This window comes from Triturus cristatus, chromosome 7 (genome assembly GCF_964204655.1).
Source record: "Triturus cristatus chromosome 7, aTriCri1.1, whole genome shotgun sequence".
Classification (NCBI taxonomy): domain Eukaryota; kingdom Metazoa; phylum Chordata; class Amphibia; order Caudata; family Salamandridae; genus Triturus; species Triturus cristatus.
The window spans coordinates 1252467309-1252486730 of NC_140590.1; the positions used below are offsets into that span (position 1 = coordinate 1252467309).

At 43.7% G+C, this 19422-nt stretch overlaps 1 protein-coding gene across 1 annotated transcript in view; it reads right to left on the reverse strand.

Moving 5' to 3' along the window:
* Positions 1-11762: 11762 nt before the first annotated feature.
* LOC146811737 (syntaxin-1B-like) overlaps positions 11763-19422 on the reverse strand; it is a 314087-nt gene continuing 306427 nt past the window's right edge. The window contains exons 9-10 of the mRNA XM_085618729.1: positions 19272-19382; positions 11763-15377 (exon numbers count right to left, since the gene is read on the reverse strand). Coding sequence (XP_085474855.1) covers positions 15297-15377; positions 19272-19382 — 192 coding nt within the window. The 3' untranslated portion in view covers positions 11763-15296. The remainder of the gene's footprint in view (positions 15378-19271; positions 19383-19422) is intronic.

Below are 19422 nucleotides of genomic sequence, written 5' to 3' on the forward strand. Positions count from 1 at the left end.
TACCGTCTCAGGTCGGGACTCGTAGGATGTTGAGAATCTGTGTTGGCAGAGAAGTGAACCTGCAGGTGAAGAGGAGGTAGGGAAGTGCATGAACGCAAGGTGCAAGGGGAAGTCAGGCGGGCTAAGGCTTACCAAGGTGAGCCAATGGGAGAAGTAAAATGGTCCGTCAGATGCGAGCCAGGCCAATTCTTGAATACGAATGGAGTTCCGAGAGAGCCGGAACGTGCGTATTGAAGCGTTCGGAAATCAATGCAGCCGTGGGGCGGGAGCCCGGATAACGACAGCGTGGATGGTAGCCGATAGTTCAGTGGCAACCCGTATGGTAACGCGAATAACCTGGGGAGCTTGTGAGGATCCGGCTAAGCGTGAAGGTGCTCACCGCAATTCTGGCTCAATTTTCCCGCCTCCACATAATTCTGAACATTCTACGAGTCCCGGACTTCAACACTAACATTCGTAATTGTTGTATGAGACGCTTTTGCGCATCACACACCACCCACTGTGGATCATCCTCTTCCCGCTCCGGGCACTGCTACCTCCCAGGCAAATAATTGTCATTCTCCTGTCCTGAAGAGATCCCACCACTCGCTAAGGGATCGAAACGTCGTCGACAACCATTTCTAAACTCCATTGTGTTACAAATTGAAATGTCGGAGTATGAAATGTCTTACTGACTTTTTGTTAACAACTACCTTTGAGCACCAAAAAGTCACCTTTTAAATCACTTGCCTGGGTACCGGAAATCGGCTGATTTCCTATTACCCTGCCACCAACTCACTCACTGTTTTACTTTTTTCTCACTATTTACTGTAAGTTACAAGTTATCTCTGCATTGTCTTCAAACATAAAACCCAATTTTTCATTGTACTAATTGTGGCACCTTAATTTACTCTAATTGAATGGGACCACTGTTCCTTTATAAAAATGTTTACACCCTTGGTCCCTTCTGACTCCTAGGGTCTCCTTGTTCCTTATAATTTTGCCAGAAGCAGAGACAGGCACTGATAGTTCAATATAGGTTTGGGTGCCTTTGGTCCAAACAAATGGAAGAGGCAAAAGTGGTGACTCGCAACCGCTCAGACTACTAGGAATGGAAGAAAATTGTGGAAGTGAAAGTGAGGCGAGGAAGTGATGTCAAGGTACAGGCTAGCATGACTTGGAACTGTCTAGGGTATTAGAGGAGGTAGTAAGCGATGTCACAGCATAGTACTTACTTTATGTATAGTCAGACATAAAGCAGTTTTAAGTGCCCTGGTTGGAGGACCAAGAATATATTTCTTGTAATTGAGAAATGAGACGTACCCCTTCTCGGCAGCACTACACCCCACTTTCTTCTTCTGAAGCTCTTAGATTAACCTATTTCCTGGGAATTTGAACGCACGACCAGAAAACACAAAATAGCAACATGGCCGTTGTCTTTTGTGGCAAGATCAACACATACTTGTTAATATGCTGTGAATGGTCGCTAAGTGCCTTGCCCGTATCCCTACTCTGCCTTCATTGGGGCACTCCATCGGTAAATTCAAATTGAGCAACGCTAAATACTTTATTGCCACCTCTAGGCTTCCTTCCTTCTGCTTTACCTCGAGCAAGGTACCTGGCTTCGCAGAAGGTCAGTGCCTGATAATTCAGCCCCATCAGGCTGTCACTCATTTGAGGCATGTCTTTATCACCTCAATGGGCAATATGAAGCAGTAAATGCCCTGTCTGTTGGGCAAACATTGATTAGTATTGGGTCTTATAGCAAGGGCAAAGACCCTTGAGCCTATGATAGTTGCAAAGGGGTGATCAGGAAGACCTTGTGATGCAGGCAATGACACATCAGCAATTCGTTAGCGAGGACAGGAGCTTTACCCCTTAAAGTAAACTTTAAGTTCAGTCTTTGTTGACTAGCGTTGTGGGCATCACACGTGTGTAGTTGGTACAATTGAGCAAGAACTGATGTCATGAGGCACCTCCACCTCGAGTCTCAGATGGTTGATGACCTCACCAAGATGCCCAACAAAGAGAAGCCGAGCATCATTACATGGACAGAAGTGCTACTGAGTCGGTGAATCATGGGCTAGGGTGTAGGTCAGACCTATCCAGGAACTGGTCCTGAAAAATGGACTGAAAATATACCTCATTTAGATTGCATACATCTTCCATGGAAACTGCAAAGTCTTCTGTGGCATCTGTTAAATCTAGAGGTGAAGTTGAACAGAACTAGTAGTTCACTCACCCACCATGAAATATTGCGCCTTCTTTAGAAGTTAGATTATTGGATTACGTAAATTGGCTCCAGAAATAAGAACATTGAATTAACTTAAAGTAGGCAAAGGTGGACTGGGTGCTAAAAGCAGCTCTGGAAAATGTGTCCATAAAGCCCTACATTGCAGCGAGTGTAGCAGGTGAGTTCGACCATGTCTAGGAGGATTTGTGGGTAAAATATATACATGCCTACAAGTACATTGTAGACATGTAGGCTGCTTGCCAAGCTGGACATCTGATGATCCTTATGTCCATTGATCACTGTAAGCAGCTCCCTGGGTCTCAGTCTACCAGGGGCTTTCGCTCTGTCCCATATTTCTGGCCCAGCCCTGGAAGGGCAGAGGGGGCTGTGATAATAATCTCGTTTGGTTAAACAATGCGGGGAGGTCCCTCACACTCCCAGTGCAAGCGTTTATATACTTATTTGCACTTTTGCATATGAGGTACAAAACCCAGTGGGCAGAAGATTGTATAATTTTTGTTACTGTAAATGATATAATGAGCTGCCTCTAACCCCTGTATGGCCTGTGCTCCTTTTTTTATGCCCTGTGCCAGCACAACTTTGATTATTTCAACCACTATAGGTCAGGACGGTCCCTCCAACCTTCTGTACCCGTGCGATTTGAGTTACTCTGAGCTGTGCAGGGCGGGACACTCACCCTGACTGTAAGATATGTGATTCTGTAGACCCTGCGGGGCAGGAAACTAACCCGAACTTGCTGTGCCTGTATGATTTGTGCTAGTGTCTCTACAGGGCAGGGAGATACTTCTCGCTCTTTGTAATTGGATGATGTGTGGTCCTGTAAGCTGTACAGGGCATACAGTTCCCACCGAACCACTATACCTTTATGATGTGTGTTGCTGTTCTTCCTACTGGAAATGGATTTCCCTCTCACTCCCTGCACCTGTATGATTTGTGACACTGTAAGCTCTGTAGGGCAGGGAGCTCCCTCTAACCACCCGCACCTGTATGATGTGTGTTACTGAAGTCTCAACTTAGGAGAGAGTTCTCTCTCACTCGTTAACCAGCATCATTTATGTTACTGTAGTTTCAACAGGGCAGGAAGCTCCCTCCAATGCCCTGTGCCTGTACGATATGTGTGGTACTGTAAGCTCTGCAGGTCAGGGAGTTCCCTCTCACTCCCTTTGCCTGTATGACTTGCAGCTCCAAAAGCTCTAGGGGGCAGGGAGCTCCCTCCTGCCCCCTGTGCCTGTATGATTTGTGTTAGTGTAGTCTCTGTGGGGCAGGGAAGTCCCTCTCATTCCCTGTGCCTGTATGACTTGGGGTTCCTGAAGCTCGGTGGGGCAGGGAGCTCCCTCCAGCCCCCTGTGCATGTATGACTTGCGGTTCTAGAAGCTCTGCAGGGTAGTGAGCTCCCTCCAGCCCCCTGTGCCTGTATGACTTGCAGTTCCAGAAGCTCTGCAGGGCAGGGAGCTCCCTCCATCTCCCTGTGCCTGTATGACTTGCAGTTCCAGAAGCTCTGCAGGGTAGAGAGCCCCCTTCCAGCCCCTTGTGCCTGTATGATTTGCGGTTCTAGAAGCTCTGCAGGGCAGGGAGCTCCCTCCACCCCCTGTGCCTGTATGATTTGCTTCCAGAAGCTCTGCAGGGCAGGGAGCCCCCTCCAGCTCCCTGTGCCTGTATGACTTGCAGTTCCAGAAGCTCTGCAGGGCAGGGCGCTCCCTCCAGCCTCCTTTGCCTGTGTTACTTGCGATTCCAGAAGCTCTGCAGGGGAGGGAGCTTCCCCCAGCCCCCTGTGCCTGTATGACTTGCTTCCAGTAGCTCTGCAGGGCAAGGAGCCCCCTCCAGCTCCCTGTGCCTGTATGACTTGCAGTTCCAGAAGCTCTGCAGGGCTGGAAGCTCCCTCCAGCCTCCTTTGCCTGTGTGACTTGCAATTGCAGAAGCTCTGCAGGGCAGGGAGCTCCCTCCAGCTCCCTGTGCCTGTATAACTTGCAGTTCCAGAAGCTCTGCAGGGCAGGGAGCCCCCTCAAGCCCCCTGTGCCTGTATGACTTGCGGTTCCAGAAGCTCTGCAGGGCATGGAGCTCCCTCTAGCCTCCTTTGCCTGTATGATTAGCGATTCCAGAAGCTCTGCAGGGAAGGGAGCTCTCTCCAGCCCCCTGTGCTTGTATGACTTGCGGTTCCAGAAGCTCTGCAGGGCAGGGAGCCCTCTCCAGCTCCCTGTGCCTGTATGACTTGCGGTTCCAGAAGCTCTGCAGGCCATGAGCTCCCTCCAGGCTCCTTTGCCTGTATGATTTGCAATTCCAGAAGCTCTGAAGGGCAGAGAGCTCCCTCCAGCCCCCTGTGCCTGTATGACTTGCGGTTCCAGAAGCTTTGCATGGCATGGAGCACCCTCAGGCCCCCTGTGCCTGTATGACTTGAGGTTCCAGAAGCTCTGCAGGGCAGGGAGCTCCCTCCAGCCTCCTTTGCCTGTATGATTTGCGATTCAAGAAGCTCTGCAGGGCAGGAACTCATTCCAGCCTCGCTTGCCTGTATGATTTGCGATTCAGAAGCTCTGCAGGGCAGGTAGGTCCTTCCAGCCTTGTTTGCCAGTATGATATGTGTTACTGTAGTCTCTATGGGGGAGGCTGTTGCCCGTCACTGATTTAGCGTAGTCTCTGCGGGGCAGGGTGCTCCCTCTCTCTCTCTCTTTGCCTGTATGACTTGCAGTTCCAGAAGCTCGGTGGGGCAGGGAGCTCCCTCCAGCCCCCTTTGCCTGTGTAATTTGTGCAACTCTCGTCTCTACTGCGGAGGTATCTCACTCTCACTCCCTGTGCTTGTAGGGCTAGAGCTATACACCATATAATTATAAATGTGAACCCTTCCCTCTTCTATCCCTCCACTATCCTTATTCAATCCAAATTACAGACTAACATGTCCACCGCTCAAATTAATTTCATATTCCCTTATACTAATTTCTCCACAAATCCTGCTTGGGTTCCAGAGTCATGTGCTACCTGCCGTAAAGCGCTTCAACATCCCATCAGGGGTAGCAAGTGCTATGTAAATGCAAACCCTTCCCTCTTCTATCCCTCCCCTGTCATTTTCAATCCAAATATCAGACTAACATGTCCACTGCTCAAATTAATTTCTCTTTTCGCTATACTAATTCACCACTAATCCTTTTTGGGTTCTCGAGTAGCATGCTACTCACCAAAAAAGCGATTCGACGCCTCGTTGGGGGTAGCAAGAGCTATATAAATAAAATTAGAATTGCAATTATAAGCTCTACAGGGCCCACTTGTCTTTGTACCCGTGCCAGGGATTCTTGTGGTATTGCAAAAATTCCCAGGAAAGTCTCCCCCCATTCCAAGTCCCTGTACAATGTATATTACTGTAAACATTATAGATCAGAGAGCTCCCTCTCTCTCTCACGGTGCTTGTATGGCCTCTGCATGAAGCCCTGTACCAGGCGCCTGTTTGATTGTTACTCTAAACTAGCACCATCTTCCCCTGTGCCTTCATGGTCCGTGGGCTGAGGCGCTCTCTTTCACCCATGTGTCTGTAAACCTTCCTGTAGTGCTGAAGGGCAAGGGGCTACCTACCTCTCATTTATAACTACCTCCACTTTGTGGCACATCAAGCTTTGAAGGGTAAAGTACAACTTACTATCCATATACCAGTATAGCATTTGCTGGGTACCTGCATGTCCTGTGTAACCTCTTCAGAGCCTGGAACATTTTCATTAATTTGCCTATATGCCTTATGCTAGTGTAAATTTTACATCGAGCTTTCTCTCTACCTGTGTCCATATAGAATGTGTTGCTGTAGGTTTGGTTGTGTCTCAGGCATGTGCCTGTATGAGTTGTGCGACAGGGAAGGGTCCTCCCTCTCTTTCACCCTCTGCCTGTACAACTTTTGTTTCTACAAGCCAAGCAGAGGAGGGACTTTCCTCTCAACTCATTTGCCTGCAAGAGCTTTTGCTGTAAGCCGTAAAAGGCAGAGCGGTCTACTTCTATAGTGAGAGAGGTGTGGGGCGGCAGCCAGGGCGGCTACCTGCAGGGCTCACGGTTCGATCGCTGGCAGCAGCTCAGCTCACCACCATGTGAATCTGGCCAATAGCTCACTTAATCTCCCCGAAGGCCCCTACCGCCTTGAGACCCTTAGGGGTGAGTAGTTCACGCTTTACAAATACCGGATTTAAATTTCACCACCCTGCAATTTTATGAATTGGGGTTCTGTGAAGGTTGTATGCCAGTATATTGAAATCAAAAATATTGTGGTACAAAAATATCATAGCCAGAATAGCGACAACCAAAATATCCTGTAGGCACATAAAACAGTTAGGTATGGTTTTACATTCATAACTCAACATCTACTTACCTTGAAGATATAGATATTGTCAAGGTACTTATATGTGAAGTTTGGTACAGTAAATATAAACTTATATGTCTATACTTAGCTTCATAACATTTTGGTAGTCCATATTCTAACTTTGATATTTGTGTGACAATATTAAAAACATGATATTTTGGTAGTATTCGCTCTATGTTGTATAGGGCAGGAAGGTCCCTCTCGCCCTATAGGCCTATATGATCGGTTAATGCAAGTTTGACAATGAGCTTCCTCGGCATCACCAGTATCAGTATGAAAGCCTATACTTCCCGGCTGTCCCTAACCTGTGTGATAATTGGTACGGTAAACTCGGAAGTGTGCAACTTCTAACCAGCCGTACCTGTACACTCTGTGTTAAAGATAGCTCTGCAGTGAGCTCCTGGTTAGACTCCTGACCCATGTGATTTGTATAACTATACTTTCTGCTCTTCAATAGGGGTGGGCGGAACTGACAGAGTTTCACTCTGTGAAATTCTGCTGAGTTACATAAACACTCAATGAGATTACGTTGAGTTCAGCAAGTGAGTGGAACTCGGCACGTCACATGCTCGCACTGATTTTTAGTGTTGGGAGCTTGTTCCGCGATGTAAAGTCAGTGCAAACGGCATCACGCAGCCCGCCAGAGCACGCTGCTTCTTTCTGCTTCTCAAATAGACTTTGTACTCGAGCAGCAGCCTTCTCAACGCCTTCCATGACTGCCCATGTTGAGCAATCTCCCCAGGAGGCGTTCTAGCTCCCCTAGATCAAATTAGGGAACGCAAATTCTTGCTCACAAACTTATCGTTGGCGAGCCCCAATGCGAGAAAAAGGTCTTCCACGTGGTGGTTGGCAGAGTTTTGCCAGAACTTTGTGTTCCAAGTGGGCTGGAGAGTGGGCAAAACTCTGCAAACTCTGCCAGCAGAGCGGCATTATTTGCGCTCCCCTACTCTTCACTCAACCCAGGGTTTGAACTGCAGTAAACATTTGTTTTAGTTTATTTGAATTCTCTTTTTAAGCACCAAGAAGTCACTTACAAAATACATTTTGGTGTTATGCCCACTGGTGATGTTGATATTTAGTGTGCATCAGTTCTTATGTTTAAAAAAATAAATAAGTGCAGGGGCTAAGAGATATTCTCAGGAGCCTGTTGCCAGTATTGTGCAATGCTGGTGTTGCCAAATACTAACCCTGTCCAGTCTTTATTCTACCTTATGTCCCTTACTTCGACTACCTTACTTTCCTTCTTTATCTCAGTCTCTCTCTCTCTCTCTCTCTCTCTCATTATGAAAACAAGCCTTGGTCCCCACAAGCACTCGAGTGCACCCACGTTGAGACAGTTTCCAGCTAATCACCTTGCAGGCAGAAACAGGACAGGAAACGGACAGGAGAGCTAGAGGTAAATCCAAGGAGAGCGAGAACTCACTGAGAAACACAGGGACTTGTGAATATAAGCAAGAGTCTTTAGACAAGAACCGGGCTAAAGAGAGAGAGAAAGAAACAGCAAAGGGGGAATAGCCAGCATATCATCTGAGAACCAGGACTGGAATAAACAATTTTCAATCGTATGCCCACTATAGGGCATGCAAAATATTGCATAACTAAACTATCGTTTCCACTGCATCGACCTCCCTACTACATCGCAAGGTAAATCTAGGTAGGCAGAGGTGAAGTCAAGAATAGTAATCATAATCTTACCTTGATGATTTGTAATTGAAGCAATATTTTGTAGGTTGATGTTATCAACCTCAATACAATATAGTACAACCTAATGTTACCAGTCATGATAATACAAGAACTCACAGGGTATGGGGCAAATACGACTGCACCTATCCCGTAATTAGGTTACGGGAATTTGTTTGGGTGCCAAGGACCTGAGACGCAATACCCCTACGTCTCCTATAGAACATTCCACAAAAACAAAAATAAACAAACAATGATCCGGCACTCCACTTCGTGTCATTTTTAAAGAAGAATTTTGAATAAAGAAGTTATACAACGACCTGCTGATTTGTCTCTGAAAATGTGTCTTTTATAAACATATGTATTAATGAGTGGAGTGCCAGATCATTTTTTGTTTATTAATGTTACCAGTCAGTCTACAAGCAAAAGCTGTTTGTTTCAGAGATGTTGGGAGTGTGACTGCAGAGGCCATTGTATGATATTGACAGACAAATACAACTAATTGCTAACTGCTTCCAGATAGCTCTCTGGAAATAAAATGTATGATGTGTTGGAGACCTTATTTTAAATTGAAATGCTATGAGGTAGGCAGTTTCTGAAGGAGAGGGTGTGATCCCAGCTAGCTCTAATGGTCCAGATCTCTAAACCCACCAACTCTGTATTTCTTAGTGAATAAATCAGACCAGGAATATGTTTGCCAATGCTTGTTCCAAAGTACACATGTGGTTAGCTGGTGATGTTGTCGTTTGGCTGCAGAAAGTTACCTATAAAGAAGAATACCTTGGCCCTCGCTAGACACCACTTTAATTGCGGTAGTTATCCTGACACTGATAAGAATGGAGTTCAAAATATAAAATCACATTTGAAAGTTGTGATGAAACCCATTCTCTTTTTTTACAAAATGACAATTTTCTTTTAATCATTCAGCAGATTTTTTAGAGTTTTTTTTATAGTCAAAGCATGCCAGGAGTAACATTTTGTGCTTATTACAGCTTTTTCAGGGAGGGGAACATTAAAAGCAATATATTTTCTATTCACACAATAAGGAAAACTTTCTTTCCCATCCAGCTTCCATTGCACTGAATTGCCAACACGCCCATTTAAAAATGGCTACCGCTATGATTACGGATGCGTATTAGCATGCTCAATGTGATGTTGTCAGTTTGATGTTTTTCAATTTCTATGTATGCATGAGTGGGGATAAGAAGTTTGATTGTATAATGTCATATGGAGTGAAATCTGCTAGCCTGTTGTAGTGATTTGGGAGAAGCAGATCTCTGAGGAAATTGGGTGCAACAGTCTGGAGTTCATATTTAAGTTGAGGCTGCCACTTCTAACTTTCAGCAAACAGAGAGAAGGAGAGAGTGAGAATGAGAGAGACCACAATCAAGAGAGCTACCTATTTTTTCTCTTTGTAGGGGCAGATTATGATATAATTTGAACAACATTCCGACGGAATTGGTTTTGGAATGGTTTCCGACTGACTCGGGTTCAGGGAGTCCGACCGACTGATTACAATGGTTCTGAACACCGTTCAGTCAGAATCCCATTGACTTCAATGGGAGCCTGTGTTCCAACCGACAACACATGCTCCCATTGAAAAAAGGGGTGGGTGCAGAAAGCCTTGCACCCTGTGCCTGCCACACAGCATGGTTGAAAAGAGGGGTCCCATGGGGAGTCTCACGGGGCCCATTCGGAGACCTCTAGGTGAAGGGGGGGCCTGCTACGGACCCCCAAAGTCGAGTTCCGACAGCCAATCTGTGTCGGACAGACTGATTCGGAAAGGCTGTCTGAATCCGACACCGTAATTTCTCGGTCGGAAACACGGCCTGTAGAGATGTACGAGTCGGCTCCGACCGACTTGGTGTCTCCGAATGCCATTTGGATGCGACTCGGAACCGAGTTGGACAGTCCGAACAGGTTCCGACCATTGTAATCGGTTGGTCGAAAATGTTTCGGAGTCAGTCAGAAACAAGTCTTCTGAATCGGATTCTGACTAACCGAATGCTGTGCGGTACCTTTCCGTGCGACGTAGTAATCGACCCCTTAGTGGGAGGCTCAGCTCTTTGCTCTGCTCCCATGCAGTGCCAGGTTTTCTTTGTGAAAGTTTAATTATTGATATAAACATATATACCTGAGCATTAGGCGTTTGAATATCCAGTTAGATTCCTCCATTAATCCCTTTCCTTCATGTCTTATCATAATTCCAGAAAAGAGTGACTATGAAGTCTTGAATCATTTACATGTGCGTGTTCCCTCATTTACTCTTCTGTGTTTGTTCTATACTCAATCGCTTGGCAACATAGAGTATGCCTATGTGGTGGCCTTCTCCACTGTTTGGTAATTGTTGATGGTGAGATATTTCCTGTCAGCCCTGAATATAATCCTGGTATTCTCATTACCCTTGGGCCTAGTGTTGCAGTAGAAGTGGAATTGTGCCGTCTGGATACCCATGATACTATGCTTCTAATATCTCCCACAAACGGTCAGTGCCTCGTTCTGTGGTGTGGACCTCAGACAATTATGGAAAAGCTAGGCTGTTTTCTGCAGATGGAAAGTTGAGCAATTGTAGAGTCCATATGACTAAGTCAGTTAAACCTAGTTTTGCACATCTTCTCCAGGGATAGCTAGTTCAACATAACTGAAACTGTCTTGAGATTGCACGGTAACTTCCCTTAAAAACATTTATTGATCTTGCAGGATTGAAGATCTGCAAGGGCTGTAGAAGATAGTCTATTTTATGTGAGTGAAGATATAAAAACAGCACTTCAACACATTTTCGTTCTATATCAGTATTTAAATAAAATCACAGTGTTCCCTGTAAAGGAAGCGAATATGTTCTGTCCACACATTGTTCATGGTAATAACCATGGTAATTTGCATAGTTGATTATGGAAATTAGATCTTGGCAAGCCTTCCAGAAGAAGCAAGGAAATAGGAGGTCAATTCAATCTGACAAAAAATATGAGAGCTTTTTGTATTTTACAATTTTGATTTTTGTGAGCTTCAGAGGTGTCATACCTCAAAATGCTCTCAGTTGATCCATTTTCGTATAGCTGGCAGGGAAAGGATCATTGAGGATTTCTTTTAAAGAAATTGGAACAGAGTAATCGATACATCATGCTTTAATCAATAGGTTGGTCTCCCCATTCTAGAGGTAGTATTCAGTTCTTTCTTAAGTCAATACCCTTTAAGTAAGTAAGAGCTGCCTTTCTGTCTAGGAAGTTACAAAGGATCAGCCCTTCACACCAGGCATCTATCTAAAGTTCAACATTTTCCTAGCTTTAATCCACCTCATTTACAGAAAGTTTCTCTCCATGGAGTGGATCCACCTATAATAGACCACATCTGTGAGAATTGAGACCAGCTGCCTCAGCAAATGTCATGGCTTTTATTAAGCACGTCTCTGGGCACTCGGATTGATCTGGTGCAGACCCAATGCCGTTTCTCAACCCTACACTTCAAGACACAACTCACAAACCTGCAGCCACATGACATCACAGACAGACAAACATCCATCACCACCTGAGAATAAGCATTTGTTTATTAATTTGCAATGTTTGAAAGCGCAGACCACACTCTTGTGGTCAATGGAGCCCTGTACATGAACATGATCATATATCAAATTAAACATAGTGTCACATAAAACCATGCATGAATTTAAACTACAGTCTGAAAACACAACATTACACATTACATTTTTTCAATGGGGCATGATAAGGTGCAAAGCTGAATGAGGATTTGAAACTGGGGCCAGATCCTAGCATAGATATTCCACCCTAACCCGGTGGGATTTCACCTGAAGATGCCCGCTTTGTATTCTTCTGCCTCTCGAGGAAAGGGGGTTGCAAAAGGTTGGTATTGCTTTTTATGGCTGGTCTATTCGGTCCAATAAAACAACCTTTTTGCATTTGTACCAGTAGACCTGTTCAATGAAGCAGAGAAACCCAACTTCCGCACATGCCTCCACCGTCAACCCACACAATAGCTTTTTATATTTGAAGGTAATTAAAAAACATGTTTTCAGGTGTTAATACAATCCTGGCTTACATGTTTGGATCCCTCGCATAGAGCAAACATTGGAGTGCCTTTAGCAACACCAAGGGCACTCAAGAAATGTAAACCAAAAAACTTTGCCCGGGATGATACCCTCAATATCTTTCACATTTTAACAATGTGCTCAATTTCATGAGAAGGTTGGTGGGGTAGCAAGAGAAAATGGTACTTTCCAGAATGAACCCCAAAGGAAAATGGGTTTAAATAATGTAAAGCAAGAATCTGTAGGACTACTTTATAGAGTCTTGTAATGGATCTAGAAAAGATGCACATAGCTGAATTAGAGATCCAGGGAAGCACACACAGCTCAAGTGTCCTGTAGACACAGAAGACTTCAGTAAGGGTCCAGGAAAGGACGCACAAGAGTTGAGTGATCAGGGAAGACACAGAATACTTTAGTAAAAGGTCAAGAAAGGACACACAAGACTTTGTAAAGGACGCACAAAACTTAGTAAGAAGTTCAGCTACGATACTCCCTACATATATATTATAACATAGACAAATTTCTTGAAAATCCACAAGATGAGAACATTGTGCTAGACTAAGGACGCCTCATCTTTGGTTTGCAGTGTCTGGTGTGGCACAAGCTGGCCTCTGATGGGGCTGTCTTAGGTTCCCAGATAAAGGACAGAAGTGGCCTTCTGCTTTCAAGGATATGCAATCTTACTTTCCTCTGCCCTCTGTGTCCCAGGCACAATGGCACTGTAAGCAGCTCAATACTACAATGTCCGAGAGTGATCAAGGACATCCGAGGAAACATATCCGAGGGGCCTCAACTGTGAGTTGAAGACATGTTAGACTACATATGCCTGAATGTTTTTCATTTAAGGTTTAAGGTCAGTGGGACTAAGAAAAAGGAATAGGGCAACATGCACATGAAAAAAAGACAGATACAATTTCCATCATGCTTCACAAGATGAGTTCACCCAAAGGGTTCTTATAAACCTAAACTTAAACTTCCAAACATGAAGCTATATGCCACTTAATAAATGGTGTATAGTTTCATCAGTTAAGAATATATACATATAAATATATATACATGTGTGCATATAAATATATGTATATTTATATGTATGGATATGTAGAAATATGCCTTCGTTTTATTTCCTCTTGGCATGCGTATTGCTTAAAATGAAACTTAACAATATGATATTACAAGATAACTAGTGTTTGAGTGTTCTAATGTCTAATTATGGTGCGTAGCTCACAGAGAACGCCTGGTGCAGTAGCAGGGCCCCACTGGCAGGAGTTCCCCAACAAACTTGCCATAACACTGACCTCATCGGTTTTCCCAACTCCTCAGAACAGCCAGGAGTCTCTAGACATTAACAGGAGAATAAAGAGAGACCAATGGCTGCTGTGGGTGACAGGTTGTGAGATGAAGCCTTGCACAGTTCTGTAAAAGCACCGGAGAACAGCCTCATGGTGCAACTCACATACAGCTCCCGGCCAAAGGAGCAGCCATCTTTGGTCCAGGCAGAATTCACTAGTATCACACATATTTTGAAAATAAATTATTTAAAACAGACTTGAAAAAAAGTAAAAATATCCCCTTCTGCTCAAGTAGTAAAACACACAAATCTAAAATCATTGACATTTCCCAACTATTACTAAAAATCATAATGTACATGCAAATTCTGAAGCAAATGTTCAAATATTACACTTATAACAGAATAAATACAGTTACAAAAAACAATGACACCATGATTTCGTAGTCATTATCCCATTCTTGGATGGATCTCAACTAACCCCAAACCTTGAGTGTTAACCATGGCACTCTTATGGTAATCAATCTTTCTCTATGATGCATTATGTTTACTATGGACCTGCTTTCACTTTTAAAAGAAAAGGCCTACAGGTGCATAGAGGATTTAGCCATGAAAGGCACATTTTAACACAATGACTTGGGGTTAGGTGGAATCTTTGGTCCTGCTCCTTTTTAGATGCATCTTCTGCCCGAATTCAAGATGGCCACCCGATGGGACTTGCATAGTCACATCCATAGAAACAGAAAAATAGACCAGAAAGGCAAATCTAAATCTTTTAACAGCCCACCATCAGCTTCACATATACATGGCGTCCATCTTGAAATTGGGGTTAATGCTATTTACCACTCTATAAATAAGTATATTGTTAATAAATCATTGGCCAGATATACACTTAATTAGCTAAGTTCATCTAAAGGAAGCAAACAGAAGTTAACCTTGCCAGCAAATCCTGCATATGGCCTATTGTTCAACATTGTAACTGTTACAATGGCAATAATTTCAAAGTTAGTCTAAAATGAGAGCCTATTTATTTATCATATATTCACTCAGAGAATATGTTTTTATATTCATAATTCACTAACAGAATAATTAGCATTACAAAAAGTAAATAAAGGAAACACCCTTTCTTAATTTTTCATGAAAAAGGTAGGTAATTATTATTGCATAGATTTACTTTCTAATGTTGACTATTTTTTGTTACCTAATTAATAGTAACTTGGATTATTTAATTTCACTACACTTAAAATTCATTGATAAGAATCTACAATTGCAGTTTGGTTAAGTTTTTTCACTCTATATTTCCCCAATTGAATGTACTATAGATGTAACTTTTACATCTATAGCTTTTTACTGTACACTGCAGTGACTATATTTCATTCCAAGATGGCCGCCACATGGACATGCATCTGGCAGGGTCTTCTGCCTGTCTGCTCTCAATTATCCTTTTCTATGGTTCCATCAATCCATTTATATTAGCCTTCAAGTATTAAGGTTTGACTTTCGTTTCCTGTGATATGACAAGAAGTTTTGTGATATCAGAGGAGGTCTTGTTATGTCACAGGAAGACCTCCTGAGGAGTCACTTCCGTGCCCTCACAGGACTGGCCATAAACACTGGTTTTTACTGATCATTTCGAGAGTTAACAATAGGTAGTTGGAACTTCTGCTTTGTATGTTCACTGCATGTACATTGTTTTGCTTTTTGTAATTATTAATGTTAGATTTCTTTACATTTACAATCCGAATGTCCCCCCAATTGAGGATGCTACTACTACACCCAGCACCACACAGCAAATAATGATCATAATTTTCTTCTACATTACCCAATTTCCATTGCAGATGAATCCAAATTGCAGCAGAGGGTGCGATCAAGAAGGAACAAAAGAAAAAGAGATAACAACTGAGTTATTGAACATGTTCTGTTCAGAATACTCTATCATTAGACGACTACAATGGTCAGCTGACCAATTTATTTACAAACATGACTCTTCTCTTTGGCATGGAAGTAAAATAGCAGTGGTCAAAGTAAGCAAAATTACATTTTTGTAACCTCAGAAATCGTTTAATGAATGCAACTGCGTACAAATAAATAAGGGACATAAAAAAAATAGATGCACAAACCCAATCCTCAACAAGTGGCAGTCTGAGGCTGGGTGAGGCATCTTTCATTACAGATGTGGATCATCTGTAATGCCTGTACTACAGTTTCCATAGACTGAATTGCTGCTGTTTTTACAAACTGCCCTCCGTCAACCTGTTTCCTCTTAATTTAGCTTTCAGTATCTGGAATAGGCTGTTTTAAGACACTTTTAAAGCAGGTTAATTCTGGTATTCCTTTCAACTTACCAATGAGGGAAAATATCTGAGTGGACATCAGCCTCCATACTCCCTCCAGCTGAGTCCAGAGTGGGAGGAAGAGAGTGTGAATATAATGACCATATTCCTCTCTAAGTCAGTAGGCAGGGTGGTGGGGGATCCAATGCGTTCTTGACATTTGTTTGGGTTAGACTATTGCAGGGCTTATTCGTTATATTATTACATTACAGAACCTTAAGTCCCATGAAAGGGATATCCTCTCATTTAATCACACCAGAGAGCTGGAGGGCCATAATCTTAATAGCTCAGAGAGGAATTTATTAGAAGCCTGGATGAATGGTAGAGGGAGGTTATACCTTCTTGTAACTCAGGGCCTGATTACGACTTTGGCGGTCCTGGAGAGGGCCACCACGCCAGTGCCCTGCTCCAGGACCGTCAAAGTCGACCACCAGATTATGAGTATTTTTGTGGTCTGGTGGGCGGGTGGCGTGGTGGTCCTGCGGCTTCAGTGAGCCTTAGAACTGCATCACCGTGGGAACGTCAATGCATGTTCCTGCAGCAGTCCATGCGGTGCAGGAACAGGGGTGCATGCACACAGGGGGCACAACATATGCCCACATGCATGCACCCCCATGCACAGGGGCAACAGGGGGCCCTGTAGGGCTCCATTTGTTTCCCCACCGCCAGTCTTTTGATGCCAGGCTCACCTCCATAAAAAGGTTGGCGGTGGGGAAACTCATAATATTGCTTCCCCAGACTGCTGCCCCACCGCCAGGAATTCCGGATCCCCGGCGGTTGCAGTGGTCCCCGACTGCCACCACACCTCCACCGTGAGTTTTGTGGTTCTATGCACCGTCAAACTCGTAATCAGGCCCCAAGTCATCTACTCTTTCTTCATTTCTATTTTCTCTACAACGTTGGTCAACTTGGATAATTTAATTTATTTAGATTTAATTTAATGCTTACAAAAATGTATGAAATTGTTACTTCTATTGCTGGCTCTTTTTACATGTAGTTCCCTGTAACTGGATCTTACTCTTGTAACTCCAGTGATAGATCCATATCTGTTTCAAATGTTCATGTGTTCTGCTTAAGATGTTGAGGGGAATCTCAGTAAGGCCCTGATTATAACCTAGGGGAAGCAAAATGACGGCATCGTTTTATGGATTAATTTTGCACCATTTAATTATACATTGTTGTGCTTTTCCTTACCCGGTTTTACCAGGTGTGGAAGAACCAAACACAATTTTTCCAGCTGGAGAAATGATTCGGTATATTGCTTGATAATTTACCTGTAGCAGTAGCCAAGTATCATGCCTCTTTTGTTCTGATTGGGGAGGTATACAATACTTCACACTGTTTGAAAAATACTTCCCTAGCCTCCAGAATTCCCATTCAACCCCATTCTTATCACTTACCCTCAACCCCACACCTAGGCCCTGCATACATTTACCACCTGATCAAAGCAGGTGGTAAATGTATGTGGCAAAAACCCATGGAATGGCAAATTCCACAGGATTTAAGGCTGCAACAAATCAGCCCCACATGGTAATTCCCCATTTCATGGGAGTTTACTTATAATTGCACAGTCTTGGAGCAATCGTAGTGCATGAGAAAAGTAAATTTGCATGTAACTGTACTGTGCAGTAAAATCCACCCAGTACCACCCACCTTGTAATTAGATATTTGCTCTCTGTGAACCTCCTTAACAATTCAGGTTTAGGGATTTGTTAGGGTATCTTGTAAAAAGAACCTCCTTCATATGTTTTGGACTGACTCTTAGTTTAGCCAGGCCATGCTTGAGCTATTCCCACATCAATGCTTCATATGATTTTTTACTTTCCTGCCTTTTGGTATGAGTGGATGACCAACCATAACTTCTTCTTAGGCCTGTCTTTGCTGAATTTCTCCTACCCCCTGGTCACTGACAGTGAGATTCTTTCCACCCTCTGCTGTAGTCCAGCCATTACATTTTGTAGCTGTAACCCTCATTCTTCCTTTCTCCACAGGCAACCTTCAAGGAAAAACAACATTTTGGATTGTAGGCTTATAGCCTCAGTGAGCTGCACGAGATATTAAAGGCCTACTCCTGCGTATAGGCCAAATCAAAGAAGAGGGACTACAACAAGGGAGCGGGCCTTTTAAGGTGGTATAGCCTACTATGTTGAGCTTTAAGGCTATTAGAGCATTCAGCTCCATGAGGGTGGACTATTCTAGTAAAAAGGCAGCCCCTTGTGCCTCTGAAGATTGCATCCCTTTCACAACTCTTGATTTGTGTGTATGCCTGACAGATGCTAGAGCTTGCATACAGAAGGAGCTATATCAAAAAAGCGAGCAGCGATCAGTTCTGTGTCTCCTTGGGCTCTGCCAAACTGTTTTCTTTATTTGGTAGAGACAAGGGAGAAAGGAGGTGGGAAGAATTCCTTCTGCCCTCTTTCTGAGGACTGAAGCTCCAGTGACACTGAGCGCAATGGGAGAAGAGAAGGGGAAATGTTCACTGTGTGCCCTCGTCTACAACCTCTGACTCTTTTCTTCCACTGCGCATTACATGTAGCCTGTGGAGAACCAGGGGTTCTGGTTTAGGACATTGAAAACTTGACAGCAGTGGGGTTATACCAGTGATCATAGCCCACTGCTGCTCCATTGTTGTCAATGGAGCTGTCCACATTCATATGGTCTAATATAGCCTTACAGCCCAACATAGCAGGCTCTACCAGCCATTAAATGCCCACTCTGGCGTTCGGCAAGGGCCTTTAACAAGGGAGCGGCCCTTTAATGGCCGGTAGAGCCGGGCTCTATGGCTATTAGAACATTCGACCCCAAGAGGCAAAATGTTCTAATTTCTAAAACAAAGGCCTCATGGAGCCTCACGGAGCCTGAGGGGATTGAAATCCCCCTGGGCTCCGTGAGGCCTTTTTTCACAGCAACATCTAAACAATGGAATGTTGGAGCCCCCAGCTTCTACCTTCCGTTTGAAGCCCGGAGCACTCCATTGTCTTCAATGGAGCACTCAACATTCCAATGTTCTTATTCTCTTAATAAACTGGGCTGGTGTGCCTTTGCTACCCAAATATCAAACAATATAAACATGACGAATGCTATTCTATCATTGTTTATGTTTCTGCTGCTTTACTCATGTTTTCAATGCATTTGAGGGTGAAGGACAGTTAGTCCAATATATGAACAGTGTTCAGCTTCACTGAGAAAAGTTGCAGGCTTTGCAATTGTGAAAACAAAAAAATGCAATATGTGAAAGTGATATTATGAGTCAGAAAAGTCTGTATGTGTTTATATTTGTATAATCATATACAGTGTATTAAATGTTTTTGCATATGTATATATTGTTGATAACTGCACATGTAAGAGGATCTGAGAGGGTTGACATCAATTACCTTGCGTGCTTTGCTCTGGTATTCTAGAGCCTTCTTGGTGTCAGACACAGCCCTTTCCACATAGTCCACAGAATGTTCCACATTGTACTCAATACGGTCAATCATCTCGCCCTGTAGATGTAAAAAGGTAAATGAAGATCTTAAGGAGGCA